The 19907-nt window shown below is 33.6% G+C and overlaps 2 protein-coding genes across 8 annotated transcripts in view; one reads left to right on the top strand and one right to left on the bottom strand.

Moving 5' to 3' along the window:
• Nucleotides 1-985: 985 nt before the first annotated feature.
• Nucleotides 986-2595, top strand: LOC655376 (facilitated trehalose transporter Tret1). Its single transcript, XM_961916.4, has 2 exons — nucleotides 986-1181; nucleotides 1227-2595. The coding sequence occupies exons 1-2, from the start codon at nucleotides 1088-1090 to the stop codon at nucleotides 2564-2566; spliced, it is 1434 nt and encodes a 477-aa protein (XP_967009.1). The 5' UTR covers nucleotides 986-1087; the 3' UTR covers nucleotides 2567-2595.
• Nucleotides 2596-9353: 6758 nt separating this feature from the next.
• pxb overlaps nucleotides 9354-19907 on the bottom strand; it is a 132463-nt gene continuing 121909 nt past the window's right edge. For all 7 annotated transcript variants that reach the window (XM_015981406.2, XM_064355498.1, XM_008197272.3 and 4 more), the window contains 2 exons: nucleotides 15219-15393; nucleotides 9354-12154 (listed from right to left, as the gene is read on the bottom strand). In XM_015981406.2, coding sequence (XP_015836892.1) covers nucleotides 11459-12154; nucleotides 15219-15393 — 871 coding nt within the window. In that variant the 3' untranslated portion in view covers nucleotides 9354-11458. The remainder of the gene's footprint in view (nucleotides 12155-15218; nucleotides 15394-19907) is intronic.

The following is a 19907-nucleotide window of genomic DNA, read 5'->3' as shown; positions in this document are numbered from 1 at the left end:
GTTTTGAGAAAAAAAGAGATGAACGTATGAAACATAACTTCAAAGTTTAGCGTTGAATCCTTAGATGACTTACTTTTTAAATTATAAAAAAAATATACGAAAATATTTAATTCATGTCTAAATTTTTTTAGTTAACTGAGTTTGTTTAGTAAAGTCCCAAAAAACATTGTTAATAAAAATCATGGCCACTGCGAATCCGGTAAGATTTGCGCACGTCCACTATTTTTGACTAGAAAATACACTAACTTGGCGATTTTTGGAGAAATTATGTTCATTTTCGGTCAAAAACGTGCTAAAAGTCACAAAAAAGGTAAAAACTATTTTAAAATTGTAGAATCAACTTATACACCCGGTATCTTTTGATGAAATCTGGTGAAAAATTAGAGAATTAAATTGAAAAAAAGTGAAAGAAAATGTTTTCTCGAGCTAATTCGCCGACCTTTGAACTGAAAGTATTTGGTTTTTAGGTGAATTATTGCAATTATATAGTTTTTAATGTTGATTTATTTAAAAAGTTTGTGTTAAAATATCTGCAAAAGTCGGTCAGTACTTGGGGCCCTGGTGGCCCAGTGGTATAAGCGCCACTTACGACCAGGGAGGATCAAGGTGAAAATTTTTCTATGAAAAAAAGTATAGAAAAGGTAAGTGAAACAACACGTAAGCAAAAATAAGAGATTGAGAGAACACATAGACGTATAAACGTAAAGCGGAGCTTAAAACTGACAAATAAGAAAACAACGCGGCAAAAGGTAAAAAAAAGCACGTAAAGGCACCAAATTTTAAACGTAAAAGCACATCCTAATCAAAAAAAAATACTTTTTGTCTTGAGAGAAAAAGAGATAAACTTAAAAACATAACTTCAAACTTTCAGATAACAAACAATTCAAATCCTTTGAAATCCCACAAATGCCAAAACCAACCAACTTAAAACCTCTGATAATTTCACCATCCGTTTACTCCAAATTTGAGCAAATTCATTGTTTATCACTGTAACACTACGATTAAAACATTTCGAAGATCCACCAAGTTCAGTGCGATAAAGCATGACGCTCACATCACTCGATAACATTCTTAAAATTAAGTCAAAATGTCTGGGAGTATAACTGAAAAAAGTGGCAGCTTCCAAGAAAATAAAAATGATAAAGGTGGTGACTGGTACCAGATCCTTGCTATTTTTTTATGTGAGTAATTGCAAACACTAAAATTTACTAAGAGTGTGATTTCAGCGTGCATATCAGCCTTTAACTCCGGCTTGCTATTCTCATGGTCGTCACCATCGATTCCAAAGATATCTGAAGATAAAGTGAATTACGACATTTCCTTAGACGAAGCGTCATATTTTACGGTTTTGCCTCCGATAGGTGCCATTTGTTCCTCGTTTTTATTTTCCAAACTTACTGACCAAATCGGCCGAAAACACACTCTAATCCTGATTGCAATTCCCCACATTGTTGCTTTGGTGCTAATATCAGTCGCACAATCAGTTTACATTTTCTACATCGCTCGCTTTGTCACCGGGATAGGAGACGCTTGTCTTTTCGCGTCTTTGCCGATCTATGTCGCCGAAATCACAACGCCCAAAGTTCGGGGCACTTGGGGCAACTTTATGACATTTTTGATTTACATCGGACAATTAACGATAAATGTAGTGGGCAGTTACACTTCGGTGGTGATGACCGCGTACATTTGTCTGATTTTTCCCGTGTTTTTCCTTTGCACTTTCATTTTCATGCCGGAAACGCCCTATTACTACTTGATCAAAAACCGGACTGAGGACGCAAGGCTTTCGCTGCGAAAACTGCGAAGAAAACAGGACGTGGAAGAGGAACTGAATAAACTCAAAGCTGATGTTGCGCGACAAATGTCCGAATCGGCCACTTGGAGGGACGTTTTCACAATTGTGAGTAACAGAAAAGCTGTCTATGCTGGGGTTTTCCTCCGGGCGTCCCAACAACTCGGAGGATACTCTTCGTTTTCAGTCTACACCCAGTACATTTTCCTAAAATCGGGTGGTGACGTGTCCGCAAGCACCTCTTCGATCATTTTTATGGGCTTATGTGCAGGTCTGAATATGTGTGCAGGATTTACTCTCGATAGAATCGGTCGCAGAAGATCCTACTTCTTGTCTTTGTTACTGTGCGGTTCTGTATTGTTATGTGAAGCTGTTTACTTTATTCTTGAACAGTTTTATGGAGATCAGGTTGATGTCCAAGTCGTGAATTGGATTCCTCTAGTTGGGATGATTTCATATGTGATATTTTACTCGTTTGGGCTTGGTATTGTACCAACTCTCATGTTGGGCGAACTTTTCTCAGCAAGTATTAAAGGAAAAGGCTTGTTTGTGTTGAATATTGTTTTTGGTTTGTTGGTCAGTGGGTCAACAAAACTGTTCCATATTTTAGACACGTCGTTTGGTCTTTTTGCACCGTTTTTATTTTTTTCGGTTAGTTGTTTCCTATCGGCAATTCTATCGCTTTATGTCGTACCAGAAACCAAAGGGAAAACACTTGAAGAGATCCAGCAATCACTTAAAGGCCACGGACAACAAGAAACACAACCGTGTTAATTAATAATAAAGTTATTTATTTTTTCCAATTTTGTATTTATCTATTGTGATACCAGTTTCTGTAAATTCAGAATGCAAGTGGTAATTTTCAGTATTCAAAGGACAAAGTCATGAGACTCAAACTTTGATTTGCTGGTCTTTAAACCACTCTAGAATAAAGAAAATGAACGTCAACTTTTACGGCAAACTTGCCCGAACGTCTGAGCTTTGTCATCGATTTTTTATGAATAAATAATTCTTCCTCGGATTTAATAATAACAGTACAAGCTTGACGTCCCATTTCCTTTTCTTATTCCGCACTCCCGCCTGCTTTATTTTTCATAGACAACGACCGTCTTCCAAGTCCGTCTATTTTGATTCTTCACCAACGTGTGCAAACAATTTTAGGACATTTTCATACATGTAGAATTTCCATCGTAATAAGGGCTTTTGCGGAACCTGTCAATATTTTTCCTTCTCCAATATTGCCAAAAATCGGAAATCAATATCGAGAAATGGAAAGCTTGCCAGGGGGTGATTTTCAGGTTTTCAGCAGTTTCCTATTGAGTACTTAGAGAGCTTCATTGTCCATTTGAGACGTACGTGCTCTTGCAAAGTGTAATGTCCACTCTTGCTTGGCTCGTCTGGAATATTGAAAGGGTCCATTTGGTCACTTTATTGCCAGACTTTATCATCGGAATTGCCACCAATATCTCCAGCCCTTATTGTGTACTTCACTTTATTTATACCGACTGTTTTATGAATTGTCGCAGCCTCGGAAACAATCCGCGCTAATATTTTATTAAGTTCGACGCGTTTCCGAAATGCTGATGGAAATAAAGACCAGTTTATTTCCATTACGGCGGACTGACCCCATGCATATAAGACATAAATTAATTAAACTGTGGGGTGGACGAAAAGCAATTTTGTGTTAGCATCACTATACTCGCTTCAAACTCCTCTATAGTAGGGAAATTTAAATTTACCGCAGACCATATATGGCTTGTATCGGATTAACACAGGGTATATTGATACGCAATTGAATTCCCACATCGAGTGAAAATCATTCTCGACATTTCGGAAGTTACGCAAACAGGGGCGGACTGGATGGGCTTTCAAGGGGCCCTTGTTTTCACCAAACGTTTCATTTTTATCTGCAAGACCCACTACAACCGCTAAAAACACTCATGCTGTTGTAAAAGCACAAGTTTTTCTTTTTCTTAATTTAAAAATTGTCTTCTGGTTCAGTTTTTATCATTTCAAAGTGAAAAAATATTTTCTCGTTGACTGTTTGTTAATTTCTAATAAAAAAGAAGATCTTTATGGACGTCATAATGCACTATTATTGTAATTTTGGTCTCTAAACATTAAATTCCTACTTTATAAGTTCTGATTCTTAAAAAATCATATGCCTTATTATTCTGGGGTAAAATTTCCGTGCAAAAATTACGTCTCAACATTATTATTAAATTTCCTTTGTTTTTCTTGCAATAACTTAGTTATTATATTAATTATTTTCGTGCATTTACTTTGTGATTTCTCGGCTGATTGTTAAAAAAATTCGCAAACTATTTGTTTTTGGAAAGATAATAAAAGACGCTGCAAAAAAGCAAAACTAAATGTTATGTTTACCTTTTGCCTTATTTTGGATGTTACTGAAAATAATTCTTTTTCTACACAACGTGCTAAAGCGCTCAAAAAAGAATTTTGAATTTTATTTAATAATAACTTAAGAGTAATAACTGATTACTCAATTTAAAAAAATAATAGACATGTATTTTCAAAATAATGAAGTGCAAATATAACTTCTACCGCTAGTTCGGTTCTGAGAACTAAAGTAAAAAAAGAATATTTTTATAAGTATGTACGTCGAGAGCGAGTAAAGGCTCCTGCAAAAATGTTTTGATTACACAATTCTTCAGTTTTTACCAAGAAAGTAACGAAAATGCAAAATAATGACAAAAGCTTTTGACAAAGAAAGATAAATGCTTTCATTCGCTCATTCATTAAAATTTTCGTACAAGAAGCCAATTTTTGACTATTATTATACCACTGTTCCTGTAAGTGCAACCTGTTTCTTTTAGTAAGGAATAATTTCTGTATTTAAGCAGTCCATCTATAATCCATTAAAGTCCCTTTGGCAAAAAACTTCATCATAAATGTATTTTTTTATGAAATTTTTAGGTACAAAAGCAATAATTAAACGAAATTTGTGGCAATTGAGTTGAGCTTTCGCTAATTTTTTCCACTAAATCTTGACTTAGAGAGGCATTAGGTTTATTCGTTGATTGTTTTCAAATTCAAATTTTTAAATTATTGAATGAAAAAAATTAAAAACCCATTAGAACTCCACAGGTCGATTGATATGTGGATTATTCTGTGATGATTTACACATTATTTACATACTATATATTCTGTAGATAATTTTTATTAGGTAATAAAAGCAAGGAAAGTAAAAGTAGAATTTTATTTTTCACATTAACAAGAGTAACAAGACACTTTTTCATACTTTTGCTCCTTTATAAGACGTTCCATTGAGACGTTTCATTATGGCACAAATGGTTTTGGAGCACGACGAATGAGTGCCACAATTAAGTCTTATAAAACAAGTGTAATATACTATTTTTTCTACTTTCTGTTTTTCGTTGTTTGTTTTTGTTTAGTTTAACTTATCAAAATTTGTGCAAACTATTTTTTCTTATTTTTTTTTTAAGTAAATGTTCAGACTTAAAAATTGGCATTTTTTATTGTTTTAGAACAGAAAATTTGGAATTTTAGAACTGTTATTTTTGCTCAATATGAGGCAAAAGTGTTCTCCAATTTTAAATACTTCACTCAACTTCAGAAAGAATTATATTTTTAGTGTTAGTTAATTTGTAAACGGAGTGGGATGGTTTGCCGGTAGCCGGTTGAGTTAATTTGCATTTCTATCCAAAAGAATAGGTGCTTTAAAAGAAAATAAATATTCGTAACAAACTGTTTGGGAAATAAAGTTCTTTTAACGAGTTAACAAGTGTGTTAATTATTGCCGTCGTAAGAACATTTCCCGCATTCATTCTGTCTAAAACGTATTTTTAACGAGACAACTTTAACTCTCTTCGTTTTATTGTCTAAGAAAAGTGCTCGAATTAATTAAGAATTAGCGCACACTTCCATACATTGCAAATATCTGGACCAATACAGGGAATTTATTTAAATTGATGTGCGTTTAGGCAAAACTCGCGCAGATAGTGTGAATTTACGAGTGGCGATATCTGCAAAGAGACAACGCTGAAATATGACCGCTAATTGAGTATTCATGGGCCGATACTTGCGATTTCGGAGCAGCTTTGCTCCTGATTATTTTTTAATTGAATTTTCTCCATGTTTCTCGCATTTCGTGCGAAAAATTTGCCTCGAAAAGCGCTATTTGCAATGGAAACGCAGTGAAATGTCCGCCTAAGGCCTTTCAAGCGCACTTAACTTGCCTTTTAAAATATTCAAGAGACGGTAAAAACAGGATAAACATGTGAATCAGCCGTGTCTTCGCCAGACTGGACGTTATCATCCGGCGAGATCGATACAAAAATTTAAAAAATAAACTCAACTTTCCCCGATAATATACCTGAGCGAGCACGGAGGGAAAATTTAATTTGCACAGTTTAGTGACCCGCGAGTTGGGAAAAAATGTAAACAAAACGCCCGCCTTGCTTTAATAAATTTAACTCAATTTGCAAAAATTCGGGGATGTGTGAAGAGCAGGAAATCGGCCACATGAAAGAAAATTACAGCGCAAATGCATTTGAGTGAATTTTCCAACAATGTGATGAGTTTGGAACAGGGGCGGACTGGGCAAAAAACTACAAAAGCTTTAAATACCATTTTTTTCAGCTAAAACATGACCAAAAAGTGACCTTATTTTTATGTTTTTCCAAAAAAAAAAAATGAAAAAACTTTTCATCACTTTAAAAAAAATAGCATTTCGTTATTTTCGTTCGCCAGTAAAATTCGATAGACAGCTCACATTTCGCCATCGCTTTCAGGTTGCATAACACGCAGATTGGTAAATTGTGGTCAAAGAAAAGATAAATTCTGCTCCTTATGGCCATAATTCTGAACGTTTTACGTTCCATTACGGCCTAAAAATAAATAAAGATTAACCCTAAAATTTTTAAAGCTTGTTTGTTGAATCTTGGCTCTTCGGGCGAAAGTACGAATTAATTTATTATAAACTGGTTGTAATGTGTGCACAGTGTGGGTGTAATGGGCTCCGACACCCACGGGATAAGGTACAGGTGTACCAACAAATTAAATTAAAACCAACTTGTCTCAATATGAAGATTTTGGAGCCGCTAATAAATTCAGCAAGCTGTCGGAGCGAAAGGCACCAGTTTGTAAAAACGCATGAACAGGATAACAGGAAACTTTATGGCGGAATCGGTACGTGCCGGCTCAAGTCCACATTCGTGCTCATATAAAATCGAGTTACACCAAAATATATTACTAATACCGGATATACGTACAAAAATCCGTAAAATAAATCTCGAGGCATAAGATATATCTTTAATAAATATTCTGTTTACGACATCGGCAAGCAAATAAGAAGTCATGAGAGGGCAGTGATAAAATATTGAGTCGGTTTGGGCCGTCGATATTGCAATGTCCTCTCCCCACATTCATGAATATTCAAAGAAATGTAAATGGCGAGAAAGGATGAATGCCACTAGAAACCGCCATAAAGCACTGCTTGGAATTTTACGCAAAAGTCTCGAGGGAGATTCCGGATTTGGGATGATTGTTTCAGTCGAGGATGTGTCTTCGCATTACGGCGGTCATTAGGAGTGAATTATTTACTGGCCCTTTGCGATTTATCGCCGCTTTTTGCCACACTCAAAAAACGGCCATCAGGGCCCCCACTCAAGGCCGTCATGAAGATTTTATAACGAATGGAGTTGTTGCCAAATAAATAGTGAAAAGTTTTTGTAAAACTGTTTTAATTAAAATATGAAAATATTTCGAATACCAAAATTTTCATTACTGATCAAGCTGTGGTACATATACGAGACTATAACTTCAGAGAGTAAGGGAAAGTTAACTGTAGAAGATATAAATATGGTGTCGCGGATTTTTATATCGGAAATTTAATTCTCTGCAACTTTCTTTCTCACAATTTTTTTGTATCTTCAACCGTATTCCCAGCGTTTTGATAAATAGACGACGGTGGGCAAAGAATTATCGCTTAGAATTGTCAATTTGCGTTCCACCTGATATTTTTGCAAACGCTGCGAATACGGTTGAAGATACGAAAAAAGTGTAAGGAACAAAGTTGTAGAGAATTAAATTTTCTACAAGAAAGTCAGCGACACCATATTTCCATCTTCAACGGTTTAGGTATAAATTAACTTTCCAATACTTGACCACCGGCAAAATGAAGCAAATCCGTGGCTTGAGCGTCTTTGACCGACTTTGGGGCCTAAATGGTTGAAGATCAAAACATAGTCTCGCGGACTTTTTTGTAGGAAATTTAATTCTCTATAACTTTCTTTCTAAAATTATTTTTGTATCTGTAACAGTATTCGCAGCGTTTTGAAAAATATGGGGCAGAGTGCAAATTGGTAAAATTTTGTTTTTTTTAATATAGTTTACGATAAAATTTTTGCGTTATGTTTATGTCTATCTATTAAAAATTTAATGCTCTATGTGCCTGTATTTTTTTGTTGGCCTTGTGTAAAGCGTTATAGAAATACAATTTTTTAAAATTTATTGCTCTGAAAACTTAGAAGTAATGGAACTACGCTCTCTAGCGATATTAACGGAACTATCGAGAATGGGGACGTTTTATTTGTACGTCGTTTCATATCCTAGCCTTTAGATATCCGTAGGTACACATCTACCTCCATAATTAAAACTTAATAAAACTTCTAAGTTATTTCCAGCATTTCTCTGCTTTAAGAGTTTTTTTTTTTGTAAAGTGCTATAGATATTTTTTTTAATTTATCGGATTATTCACGTAAAGAAAAACTATTCCATCTTATCTACTTATTTTGCATTTAACTAATTATCAATGGTAATTTTTTGGCTATTCATTATACAGAGCTTTCCAAAAATTCAAAGTATGCACTCTATTTTTAAAGTAATTTTTCACTAAACATCTGCTTTTCTCACAGAAGATAAACATCTAAAAAAGTAAAATAATGTTCCTTTCAATAAAATTTATTATAAGTTTTTCAACTAATTTGTGACAAATAAGCCTTTGAAAACAAGGTAAAACCCCTGTTCTGATTATTTTGCACGAAAATCCTTCAAATATCACGTTCAGCTAAATAATATGCTCAAATGTTTTGAGATTTTTGACTTAGTTTAGTAATTTCTTGTTTCATTTTAACAAAATCTTGTGCCCAAATCAAGCAATAATTTTCGTTAAAACTTGGTTACAACATTTAGGGACAGCTCTGAGGTAATGATTTAATTTAGGAACAATGTTCCATGATAATACTGATAATTATTGATAAATAAATTAAAAGTCGTCTTCAAAAATGGACATTTGAAAAGTGTGGGAAAATGGATTTATCTCGACAAATGATTTATCTTCAAGAAATGTAAGGCAAAAAACTTAAAAACCGGACCTGGCTTATCAATCAAGGCGCTATTAAAACAGCCTCACTTGAGCAAATTAACTCGATATTTTATTTATAAAACTAAATTAGTTGGAGATACAGCAAATGAAATGCCACCATTAATCATCGAGCTACTTTTCCCTCAGTTAATTAAAAGAGGTGTATGCGCTCCATTTTGGTAAAAATCTGGGACAGGAATAAAACGAGACATGTAATTAAACATTTTTATTGGTAAATCAATTGTACTAGTTAAAAAACAATAACAAAAATAATGATCAATTAAAAACCATATTATACGCGAAGAAAATGATTTTCAATTGAAAATTACACAATTGGACTAGCATAGTACAAACACTGATTGATATAAAACAAGTCGTTTAATCCAAATATTGCCATTACTGTGCTATTTCTATGACTAAAAAAACCTAACTTGTTCGGAACTGCTACAGTTTCGAATCAGACCCTGTGTTTATAAGTCAAGTGAAAAATGCTATGCTGCTAGTAAAAGCTAATATTGCTATAAAATTTGAAGCAAAAGTGAGTTTCTGTCAAAACTTTGAGAGGATTAGCAGCATGTGGTGCTCTTTGATTGGACAGTTGAGACATCGAAGTAACCATTAGGCCATTAAATGGTGGTGTTTCAGTCGGTTTAAAAGTTTGGTTACCTCAATGTTTTAAAATCCCACTATTATCAGTGTTTGGAAAGATATAATAATAAATATCAAACATAAATAATATTTACAAAAATAAATAAAACAATTGTACACTATACACACGCTACAAGACTTTAATAGAAAATTTAAACTCTAGAAACTTTGGTTTGCCCCGAAAAGTCTCGAAATTTACACTTGAAAGGTATTTACACTGCTGGGTGCGATTAACTCAAACATGGAATGTTGAAATTGTGAATAAGTCGAGTTAAGTAACTGCGAAATATTTTATTACGAAGAAATTAGAATAAGTCCGCTTTTTTCGAAGACCGAAGATGGTTTGGCGATTTGATGCGAGAGACAGCGCACGCAGGGGTGCACAAATATAATTCTAACAAAAAAAAACGTTATACTTGAAAATTCAAGACAGAATACAGGGTGTTTCCAAAATTTTAATAAGTGAAAACACGAATGTAAATTGGTGTTTTTTTGTTGTAAGCATAAGCGTTGACTTTTTATCAAAGCTACACAGAGTGAACATTTAAATTACCACAAATAAGAAAAATCATCGGTTTAAATTCTAGAAGAACACGCTTTGAATTTTCTTATAATTTCAGTTTCATTAATTTTTTTAAGGAGAACTTAGTCAGTTTTTTTACTAGCTTTTAATCTTACAAGAAGTTTTTGAGAAAAATAATGTTCTAATCTGAGTTTTTTCATAATTGACGTTTTTTAATTGAATTAATCAGGTAATTTATTAAATGAAAACTTCACAAAAATAAGTTCTGAAGTTGTTTTTCAGCATATTTTAAATCCATTAACTTTATTTTCCAACGAAAAAGAGAGAGAAAATTTCCTTTACGAGTTTTTAAATAAAATTGGTTCAATTTATGCAAAAGTATTCTTTTCTGTCTTTTATTACGTAAATAAATGATTTTGTAAAATATTTTAATAAAAACCGAAAAAACTTTTGTTATTGGTTTATTAAAAAAGAGTGTTGTTCGATTCGGCTTGTTTTTCAATACAATTGCTCCTTGAAAAAAATGTTTAACTTTTACAAAAAAAGTGTGATAACTTTGTTAAATTTTGTGACACAGTTCACTCGACTAACCATCACAGACGTGAAAAATTTTCCAACAAGATTTGCATTTATTAAAAAAAAACCTTCATTTTTACAAACGTGGGCAAAAATGTTCTTTTGTAATAAATTTTTAGTGTAGAAATTTCGGTGGTTTTAAAAAGTGATTTTTTTTAATATTAAAAATGACAAAAAGCCCATGCATTATATTATAATCAATGTAGAAAATAACAAAAAATTATTCAAGTTTAATTTTTCAGCTTATTTTGTTTGACTGAGATTGTTTTTCAATACCAATCGCTCTTATTTGAAAAAGTATGTTTAACTCTTACCAAAAATGTATTATTCACTGAGTGATGTAAAAAGTAGAACCTAACAAAAATAATGTTTCTTAAAAACACTCTGAAACACCCTGTGTCAATGAATGAAATTATCTAATATTTTTCCAAAATATTCAAAAACTGAACTTTTGCAATATTTTTTTTTAATTATATTTGTACATCCGCAAAACCGTTAAATTCACTTGTCCCTCGCTCACCACCCTTCCTTTGGCAGTAAAAACAAAGTCCTAAGTACATTGCACATCACTTTACGTAAGCGCCAGGTCCGCACTCAACTGCGAGAGCCTCCTGGGGTCCCTGCGGCCCCTGCTGGAGCCCCTCGTGCCACTCGTGTGGTTACTGTACCCCGAATCGGAGCCGAAGGCCGAGTCCTGCGAGTAGGGTTTAGGCACGGGCCGAAAAGTCGCTAAGTGTCCCAACACAGGCACTGTCTCGTAGGGCCCCGGCGTGGGGGACAAGCACTGGATCCGCTGCGTGATGCTGGGGATCTGGCGGCGGTGGGGCGGCTCCACGCTGCCCACGCGCGGGTACAGCTGCAGCAGGGCGTCGAGCAGCATGCCCTCGTGGAACTCCTGCCGCCGCCGGTCGAGGCTTCGGTGGCGCTTGTTGGTGGGAATGGGCGGCAGCGGCTCGTGGGGGCGGCGGAAGCGGGCGTTCTCGCGGCGCGGCGGCGGCGGCTCGGGCCGGTACGGCGGCGGCGGGATGTCGAGGCGGCGGCGGTCCATGTCGCCCCCGAGGCTCAGCTCGTCTTCGGCGAACTCGTCCTCGCTGTGGGGGGCTGGGGCCAGCTCGCTGTCGGCGTCGCTGAGCTCTTCGTACACGGGGTTGTAGAGGTCCTGGGAGCAGTAGGGGTCCGGGCCTGGGGACGAACACAGGAATACGGGGGGGTGTTGCGAGATGGGGTAGCCGCTGGGGTAGTGGATGTTGTTTTTTACGTCGATCATCTGGAAATTAAAATATTTTTTTATGTATAGAAAAATTAAAAAAAAAAAGATTAAAACCCCTAAGGCTTTAGTAGGATTGCCAACCGTACGGTATTATTTAAAAAAATAAAGTTCTATTCTGATTAATAATCGTCGACTTTTAGATGCATTTAAGGAACGTAGGTAATTTTTTCCTTAGCATAGAATATCAACAAATAAAGAAGTAAACAGTGAAGACAAAAAAAGGAAAAACAGTGAACGAAAATGTCAGTGTTGTTATTTAATAAATGACAAAAAAATGGTGCCAAATGTAGCATTTACAGACCTGCCCAAAAATTTTTGTGCGTTATTTTTCAGTTTGTATAAATAAAGAAATATGTTAAAAATTTCAACCGACAAATACTCCATCAAGAAAATTATTTAGAAAGCATAGAACATTTATGAAAATTATCCCATTCTTATATTTAATGAACAAAAAAAGGTTGAAGTCGTTGAAGTCTCGTCAAAATTGCATTTTTTCAGGTTTCCAGGTCAAATATTCGGATCAATAATTTAATTAAATGGTTTAATCAAGTTTACGTAAATTGTTAACAATTTTAAATACCTACTTATTTGGGGTCTATTTGCACAATAATGACCTGTACTTCCGCACTCTTTTAGAAATGATATCAAAGCTGCACTATATTTTTATTATTGTTTATTGTGTATTATGTATTATGTATTATTTATTATTTATTATGTATTATTTATTATTTATTATTTATTATTTATTATTGTTTTGAGTATAGACAATAATGTTGTGTTATTGTTAAAGTGATCCATCCACTGAAATGCAAACTGAATATAAGAGAGAATGACAGAAAAAACTAAAAAAAAATCTGTAAAATGAAAACGATATACGAATCACTAAAAAACTGAAAAAATTATTAACTTTAAAATCAAAAGCCTGTACCTATAATGCAATATTTCTAATTCAAATCGAAAAATCTAAAATCTTGAAGGTCTTGCTTATATTTTGTGTAAAAAATTTTTTTTAGATTAAAAAAAATTTTTTTTTAATTTATTTTTGACATTGTTGCATTTTTCAAGTTTTTGGTTCAGATAACTTAGGTTTTTCAGTATTTTAAGCAAGTAAATATATTAAGTTTTCGGTTAAACTGTGTTTTTTCAGGTTCTTGATTAAAATCTTAGTTATAACCTATAGGTTAAAGTTTTAAGTTTTAAGTTACTTAGTTCAGTTTTTCAGAATGTCTAATGTTTCAAATATGACTATGGCTTTTTCAAATAACTGATATAAGTTCGGATTTTAAGTTTTAGAGTATACTGTTCATGATTAAAGATACTCACATTTTTTTGTCGATCTTCAAGAAGAGATATTTTTTTGAACTCAACGAATGTCCGATGAACTTTTAGTTTAACTCTATTTAGATTTCTCAGACTTTTCAATAAAGTTTAGTTTATTTTTTTGAGTTAGTCTTTGCTGTCTTTATTTTATTTTAATAATTAAATTTGAGAGAAAATTTTTGTTTTTAGTTTGAACTGTGAAATATTTTTATGATGGGATCTAATTCTGCGATTTATTTATTAATAGAAGCAGGCTGCAGGCAAGTACATACTCGTACTGGTTTTTTAAGTAGTACTTAATAGTTCATGGCAAGATAAAGCTGACAATTTTTATTATTATTTTATAAATTTACAACCCACAAAAGGTAAAATTTGTATGTGGTTTCATCTAAAAAAAATTCACCACAATTAACTCACCTTGTATATTTATTGGTAAATAATTAAAGAAAAAAAGCCGTATATAAAGCAGAAATTTATTTTGCTGAGGATTACAACCACGTATTTTGAAAATTGGCAATAAATTTGATTGACTTGATAATTTAAAGGACGGAGTATTTTAATGACATTTTTTTCCTCCTCCAAATTTCCAAAAATTATTAACAATACTGAATTTGTCTCTGTTTTGTCTAAATTTTTTCGAAAAAACCCAAAAACAGAATCTGCCAACAGTGCCAACATCTGTTATTAAATTATTACTACGAATAAATTTGCTAATGGAGCCACTAAAAGTGGAACTCTTATTGTATTTTTAATAAGAAAGAATTGTTTGAAGTCCAAAAGCACCAAATATATTAGAACCGCCCTGTTCTTGCCCTGACTTGACCTGGCCTAATTTGAGTGATAACTTTCTCTGTTTTCATCTCGAAAATGGGGCAACCCTACGATTTAGAAATCCGGTACAGAAACTTTCCCGTAAACTATCACGAAATCGTCGAAAATTTCGGTACCGATTTCGCCAAGGCCCTGTAGAAAGCAATATTTTAGAGACACTGAAGCGCACAGACACGGACGGGTTATTAACGCACTTGCTCCCTCCAACTTTAATAATAATTCCAAGAATGATATTTGCACATTACACGGGCACAAAATGAGAAGGAGATGAACATCTAACCGCAATATATTTAAACATGTAGGGGAAAGCAGTGTAAATTAACATGCTCCACAAATCTCTGTTAATATAGATGGGCGGGTGAAGCGCTAAGGAAACGCCTGCGGTGCATCGGAAAATGCAAGCTTATCCGAGGATACAGCTCTTAGATTTCCAGACAATCTCAGATTACGACATTTCCAGAGAGCGAACGCTTCCTCACAAAAAATTGGAGCGTGTTAGTTACCCTGTGTGTTAATCGGACAAAAGTACAACAAATTGTGGCCGATTTTAATGATTCAAGCAAATCGCTCTGGCAATAAAGCGAACAATAAACTGTTTTATTACTTCAGTCTCGTGTAGATGTCGGAACAGTGGAATAATTACAATTAGCCTCCGAGTCCAGAGGTTCCGAGTACACGTCCCCTACGAGTGGCACATGCTGCTAAATAAAAATAATTATTAAAAACATAAGGGTGTCTGCGTAAAATCGGCATTAGCCAAGGTGTGTTCGTTTCGCGAGTGCATTGTCTTGTCGGAAAATTAATTTTGCTCCGAAAAACATTCGCAAGCCGGATGTGCCGGTCTAACTAGCAAAGACGGGAAATAATTTAGTTAATGCGTTCGTTTTCGAAGGGTTAATGAGATTCCTACCTCTATGGAAGGGGCAACGATATGTCCACCGGCTGAGTGGTGGTGATGCGTTGGGGTTGGTCGTGGAATGACGTCGTGGAGGTCCTCGTAAAGGCTGGAGGGAGCAGCGGGACCATCACAGTTGTTTTGGGGCGAAGTTTTACAAGGTAGGAAATTTTGTACTTTTCTTTTATGTCTGGAACAAAGGCTGTCGTTAGTTTGATTGACACTATCTGGGAACTGCATTACCCCTCATTATTAACCGCACCGAATGCGATTTTATCGCCGCAAAACACCACTTTGGACTGTTTTCAACGGCTTCTGGACAAGGCGCCCACTACACGGAAATATACTACTTTCATTACTTTTACTACGTAACAGAGATGATTCTGGTTAAAACGTGAACAATTCAAACGTTATTTCAGGCAGTTTGTTGTAACCACGATAAAAATATACATAAAATTATTGGTGTAGTAAAACTATAGTATATAACACAACAAAATAAATAAATAAATAAATAAATAAAATAAACGTCATTAAAACTCTTCCAACGTTCTAACGCCTTTTTTTGTAATAATAACGCCAATTAATTTATTATGAATGGACTTTTCCTTGCAATTCTTTATAAATTATCCCCAGAGTTTAAAAAACGTGATGGGCAAACATTTTTATTTTTGAAAAATTTTTAATTAAGAATCCTTATTTTCCCCATATTTCGTTCAAACTTGCTTTGTCGGAAGATTGTACTCTTATTGAATGAGTGGTGGTAAAAAGGATTAGCTTCCTTATCAGCTAAATTTGGCCGTTTTCTAAATATTCAGGATTTTTTGAAAATTTTTGGACTTGCACCTTACACTTCAAAAATCGGTAATCTGCCATTTTTAGAGTTTTAGAAATAATTTTTTGGGAAATACCACAATTTTTATGTAACTAAGTAAAAGAAAATTTAATTTTGCAACGATCTGTGTTAACATTCCTTATTATCTGAGACAATTTTCAAGTTATGTCGGTTTTCTTTGACACTACCGGAAATTCCTTACTCTAGCAACAAAATTTTTTACAGATTTTGTAAATTCCTCATTAAATAAATCATAAGTTCTGCCTAAAATTTTGCTTTCCTTTCCGTTAAAACAAAATAAATTCATTGCATTGAAAAACTTTTTTCTTTCTTAACGTTTCCATGGCTAAAGAATTTCTCAATGCTAGAAAATAACTTGAAAACTGTTGAATTATGTTCTCATTTGGTAAAATAAAAATTGTGGCATTTTGTTTAAAAACTTTAAGTTATGAGTGTTTAAAGTTCTGTAAAGTTGATCTTAAAAATTTTGGGTTTACTAACTTTTTTTAGAAATTTTAAATCACCAAAGAAAAGATCTAAATCTTCTCTTTTAGATAAGTCAAAAAAACGCAAATCCATAAATTTTCAGAAAACCCAAAATATTTCAAAAACAACTAAATTTAGTTAGAGGGAAAGCTGATAGAAACTCCTTTAGAATAACTCGAGTAACCAAAAATTCAGCATTTAAAGTAGAAAAGCTGCTAACAAATCTTCAGATGACTATCATTACGAGTATAAGAACTCCGAAAATTTATTGTAGGGATTAGACCAAACAGTCCGTATAAATATGTTATTGCTTTCGTTTTTTGTTACTATTACATCACCTGAATATTCTAATAAAACTCATACACAATCTGTTTACACATCAATACATCAGTTAGTCACAATAAAATTTTAATTTCTGATTAATTTAATATTTGTCCATGCAAAATAAATGACAAAAAAATTCAAATTGGTTTAGTTCTCAATTTAAATTTAATTCGTCTTCATATTCAATTCGTTTTAATAAATAAAAAATTACGTTGTTTAGTAGAAAATCTTAAAAAACAAATTTTTATTATTTAATAAGAAAAGTAAAGCCTTTACCAGTTTCCAGTTACCAGTTTCAATCAACTATAATAGCAAAGATATCGAACGCCGTACTTCGCAAAAATTTCTAATTATGTAGGTACTACAATTTTTTCCTTGTTTCAGCTTATAGAAATACTATTATTTCGGTGAACAATTAAAACGTATACTTTTTAGAGTAAGAATTCGTCAAGAGATGTTTTTGTTTAAAATAGACACATCAAATTGTTGTCTATTTAGAATTTTTTCTTCTTCATTTGGCGTAATCCAGCCCCTTATGTGCGCTTCCGCGTGACAATTAAAAGCACAATGAGGTGGAAGCGAATGAGATTTCCCCAGCCAAGAGGTCCCGAAATTAAGAATAATAACTCTCGCCCCTTGCTTTATAATCAGTTTAATTTTCTTAGTTTTAAAATTTGAAACAGCGGTAATAAATCCGGTGCTCCCGTAACGAAGTGTCAAGTCCCATCACCATATTCGCTGTTGAGGTTTTTATTTTTCCGAACTGGTCCCGAATCCAGATGTAATTACAAGAAGGGGGCAACTTTTAATAGAATGCTAATTCCGAAACTAAATATAAATTATGACAGCCTACGCGTCTGTGTTTTGACATTTAAATTTATAATTTTGGTACGAAGGGGATTCGAATAATCCACTCAAGATGTTTAAGTGGAATTGATCTAATAAAGTTGCAAGCCCTGTTGAGACAAACATATCGGAAAAATGTATTGTGCGGGAAAGGAGATGTTTTAATTAACGGCGAAATCCGCAATAAATAATCATTCTTCAAAACAATGGGTGCAATTTATTTCTTTGCGAGGAATTTCTGAAATAACTTGAAAATTCCGAAGACACTTAAGTCCTTAATTAGAAATTACCATAGCAACTGGTCGAGCAAGTAATTACACGTGTAAGAGGAACAACTAAGACACTCGAGTTAGACATCAACGGCGACAATTAGCACAAGAACTCTCCAAGACGTGTCGGGTCCAGGGAATAGTCTTTATTACTCTGTAATTTCTTTCACGAGTTTGCTTAAGCCGGGAATTAGCCGGCTAGACGCACGTAATTCTGCTTTCTTTAATTCGAATTGTATTTGCGATTGCGATTGAACGCAGAATTAATCCCAAAAAATAAATAGCCAAAAAATTCATCTAGTTAACTGACTCTAAGAGGTCTCATCTTTTCCAGACTTGACTAAAAAATAAAATATCCAGTTAATGATACGGTGATTGAAATAATTTGAAATAAGAATAAGATTTTACTGCTGTTTTAAAACTTTTGGTTTGCTGGACGATTTCAAGGTGTTTACGAGCATTTTCAAAGTTTGAATTAATAAAAACGTTTCTGAAATTTAAGAGCACAACTACTGAACACAAGATTGTTCCGATTTTTTCTTCTCGATGAAAATGTAAAAAAGAACTCTTTTGACCATGTAATAATTTTATTATTATTTATTTTCATTTTTATTAACAAAGTGTTATGTTATGGTAAGCATTTATTTATTGTCAAGAATAATCAAACCAAGATAAAATTTTTCTCTAAAAATGTCTGTCTAAACGCAGCTTATTATTTTACTCGAAATGATAATTACGTTCAATTTCTGTTTTGACCTCAAAATGTAAAAAATTGCGTTTTTTGGGTTATTTCTTACACAAAAATAAACTGAATTTTGCCTAGAATTATGATTGAAAATTGCGAATTCGTTTATTTAGTAATTTTTTGAAAGGGAGGCGCTTCCCAATTCGTTTTGAAAATCCCAATTGCGACAATTACTACGTATTATTTCAGTTTTTCACAAAATTTAAAAATTTGATTTTCTTTGCATAACATTTTTAATGGTCATTTTATAAAAATGAAAAAATTATTTTTTTTGAAAACACATTCTAGCATAGTTTTTTGGTCTTTTATATGCCTTTACAACTCCCTCGAGTTGTTAAATACTCAAAAAACGTCCATATGTTTGATTTTTTGAGTTTGATTTTTCCAATTTTTGTCGCGATTTTGGTCGATTCTGGGTATCCGGAACATTTATCGCGCAATAGCTCCGGAACTATTAACGATAACCCCATGAAGTGTACTATCGTTGGAAAGCTCTTTTAATTATCTATCTTTTTCAAAAAAGACATTTGTTTTACGACTAATAGTTTTCGAGAAATTTGCATATAAAAGCAAAAATAGGTAATATTTTAAAAAATTCATAACTAAAAAACTATTGGGAATTTGGCAATTTTCTCGACGCCAGTCGATTCCCCAGATCATTTTGCATAGGTGAGGATTAAAATACTTCCACTTTTTCGATTAGTTTGGCCATAATTGAGAAAATAAAACGAAGGAAAATTCATAACCTAAAACCACAATGATCGGAATTAATTTGGAACTAAGTAGAAAAATTAGTTTGTAATTACGAAAATAAAGTTGCAGGATTTATTGCAGGAATTGATCTAAAATTACTATAGAATTTCGGTGATTTTTTTAGAATTACTGAAATTTCCGTGGGTTTTTTTGAAATTGAAAATATTGTTTGTTTTTCCCCTGTTAATTTTCCGCGTTTGTGCCAACAAATGTGTTGGTAATCGCGGCTAGAACAATGGCAGTAAAATAAATCCGGCCTAGGGAAATCTACTTATTTTAGACCCAATTAAAGAGATATCTCAGTCGCAATAATTTCCTCCAAGTCTGCGAATTTAAATATTTATTTATCATAAAACTTGGAAAATTAGCATTTAGAAGAGATTTTCATTCGGGCTAATTCCCATCTAAGCCGAAACGTATTTGCGAAATCAATTTTCTAGTTTCTTGAC

This window comes from Tribolium castaneum, chromosome 3, assembly GCF_031307605.1.
Source record: "Tribolium castaneum strain GA2 chromosome 3, icTriCast1.1, whole genome shotgun sequence".
Taxonomy (NCBI): Eukaryota; Metazoa; Arthropoda; class Insecta; order Coleoptera; family Tenebrionidae; genus Tribolium; species Tribolium castaneum.
This window is presented reverse-complemented; position numbering and strand designations above follow the sequence as displayed.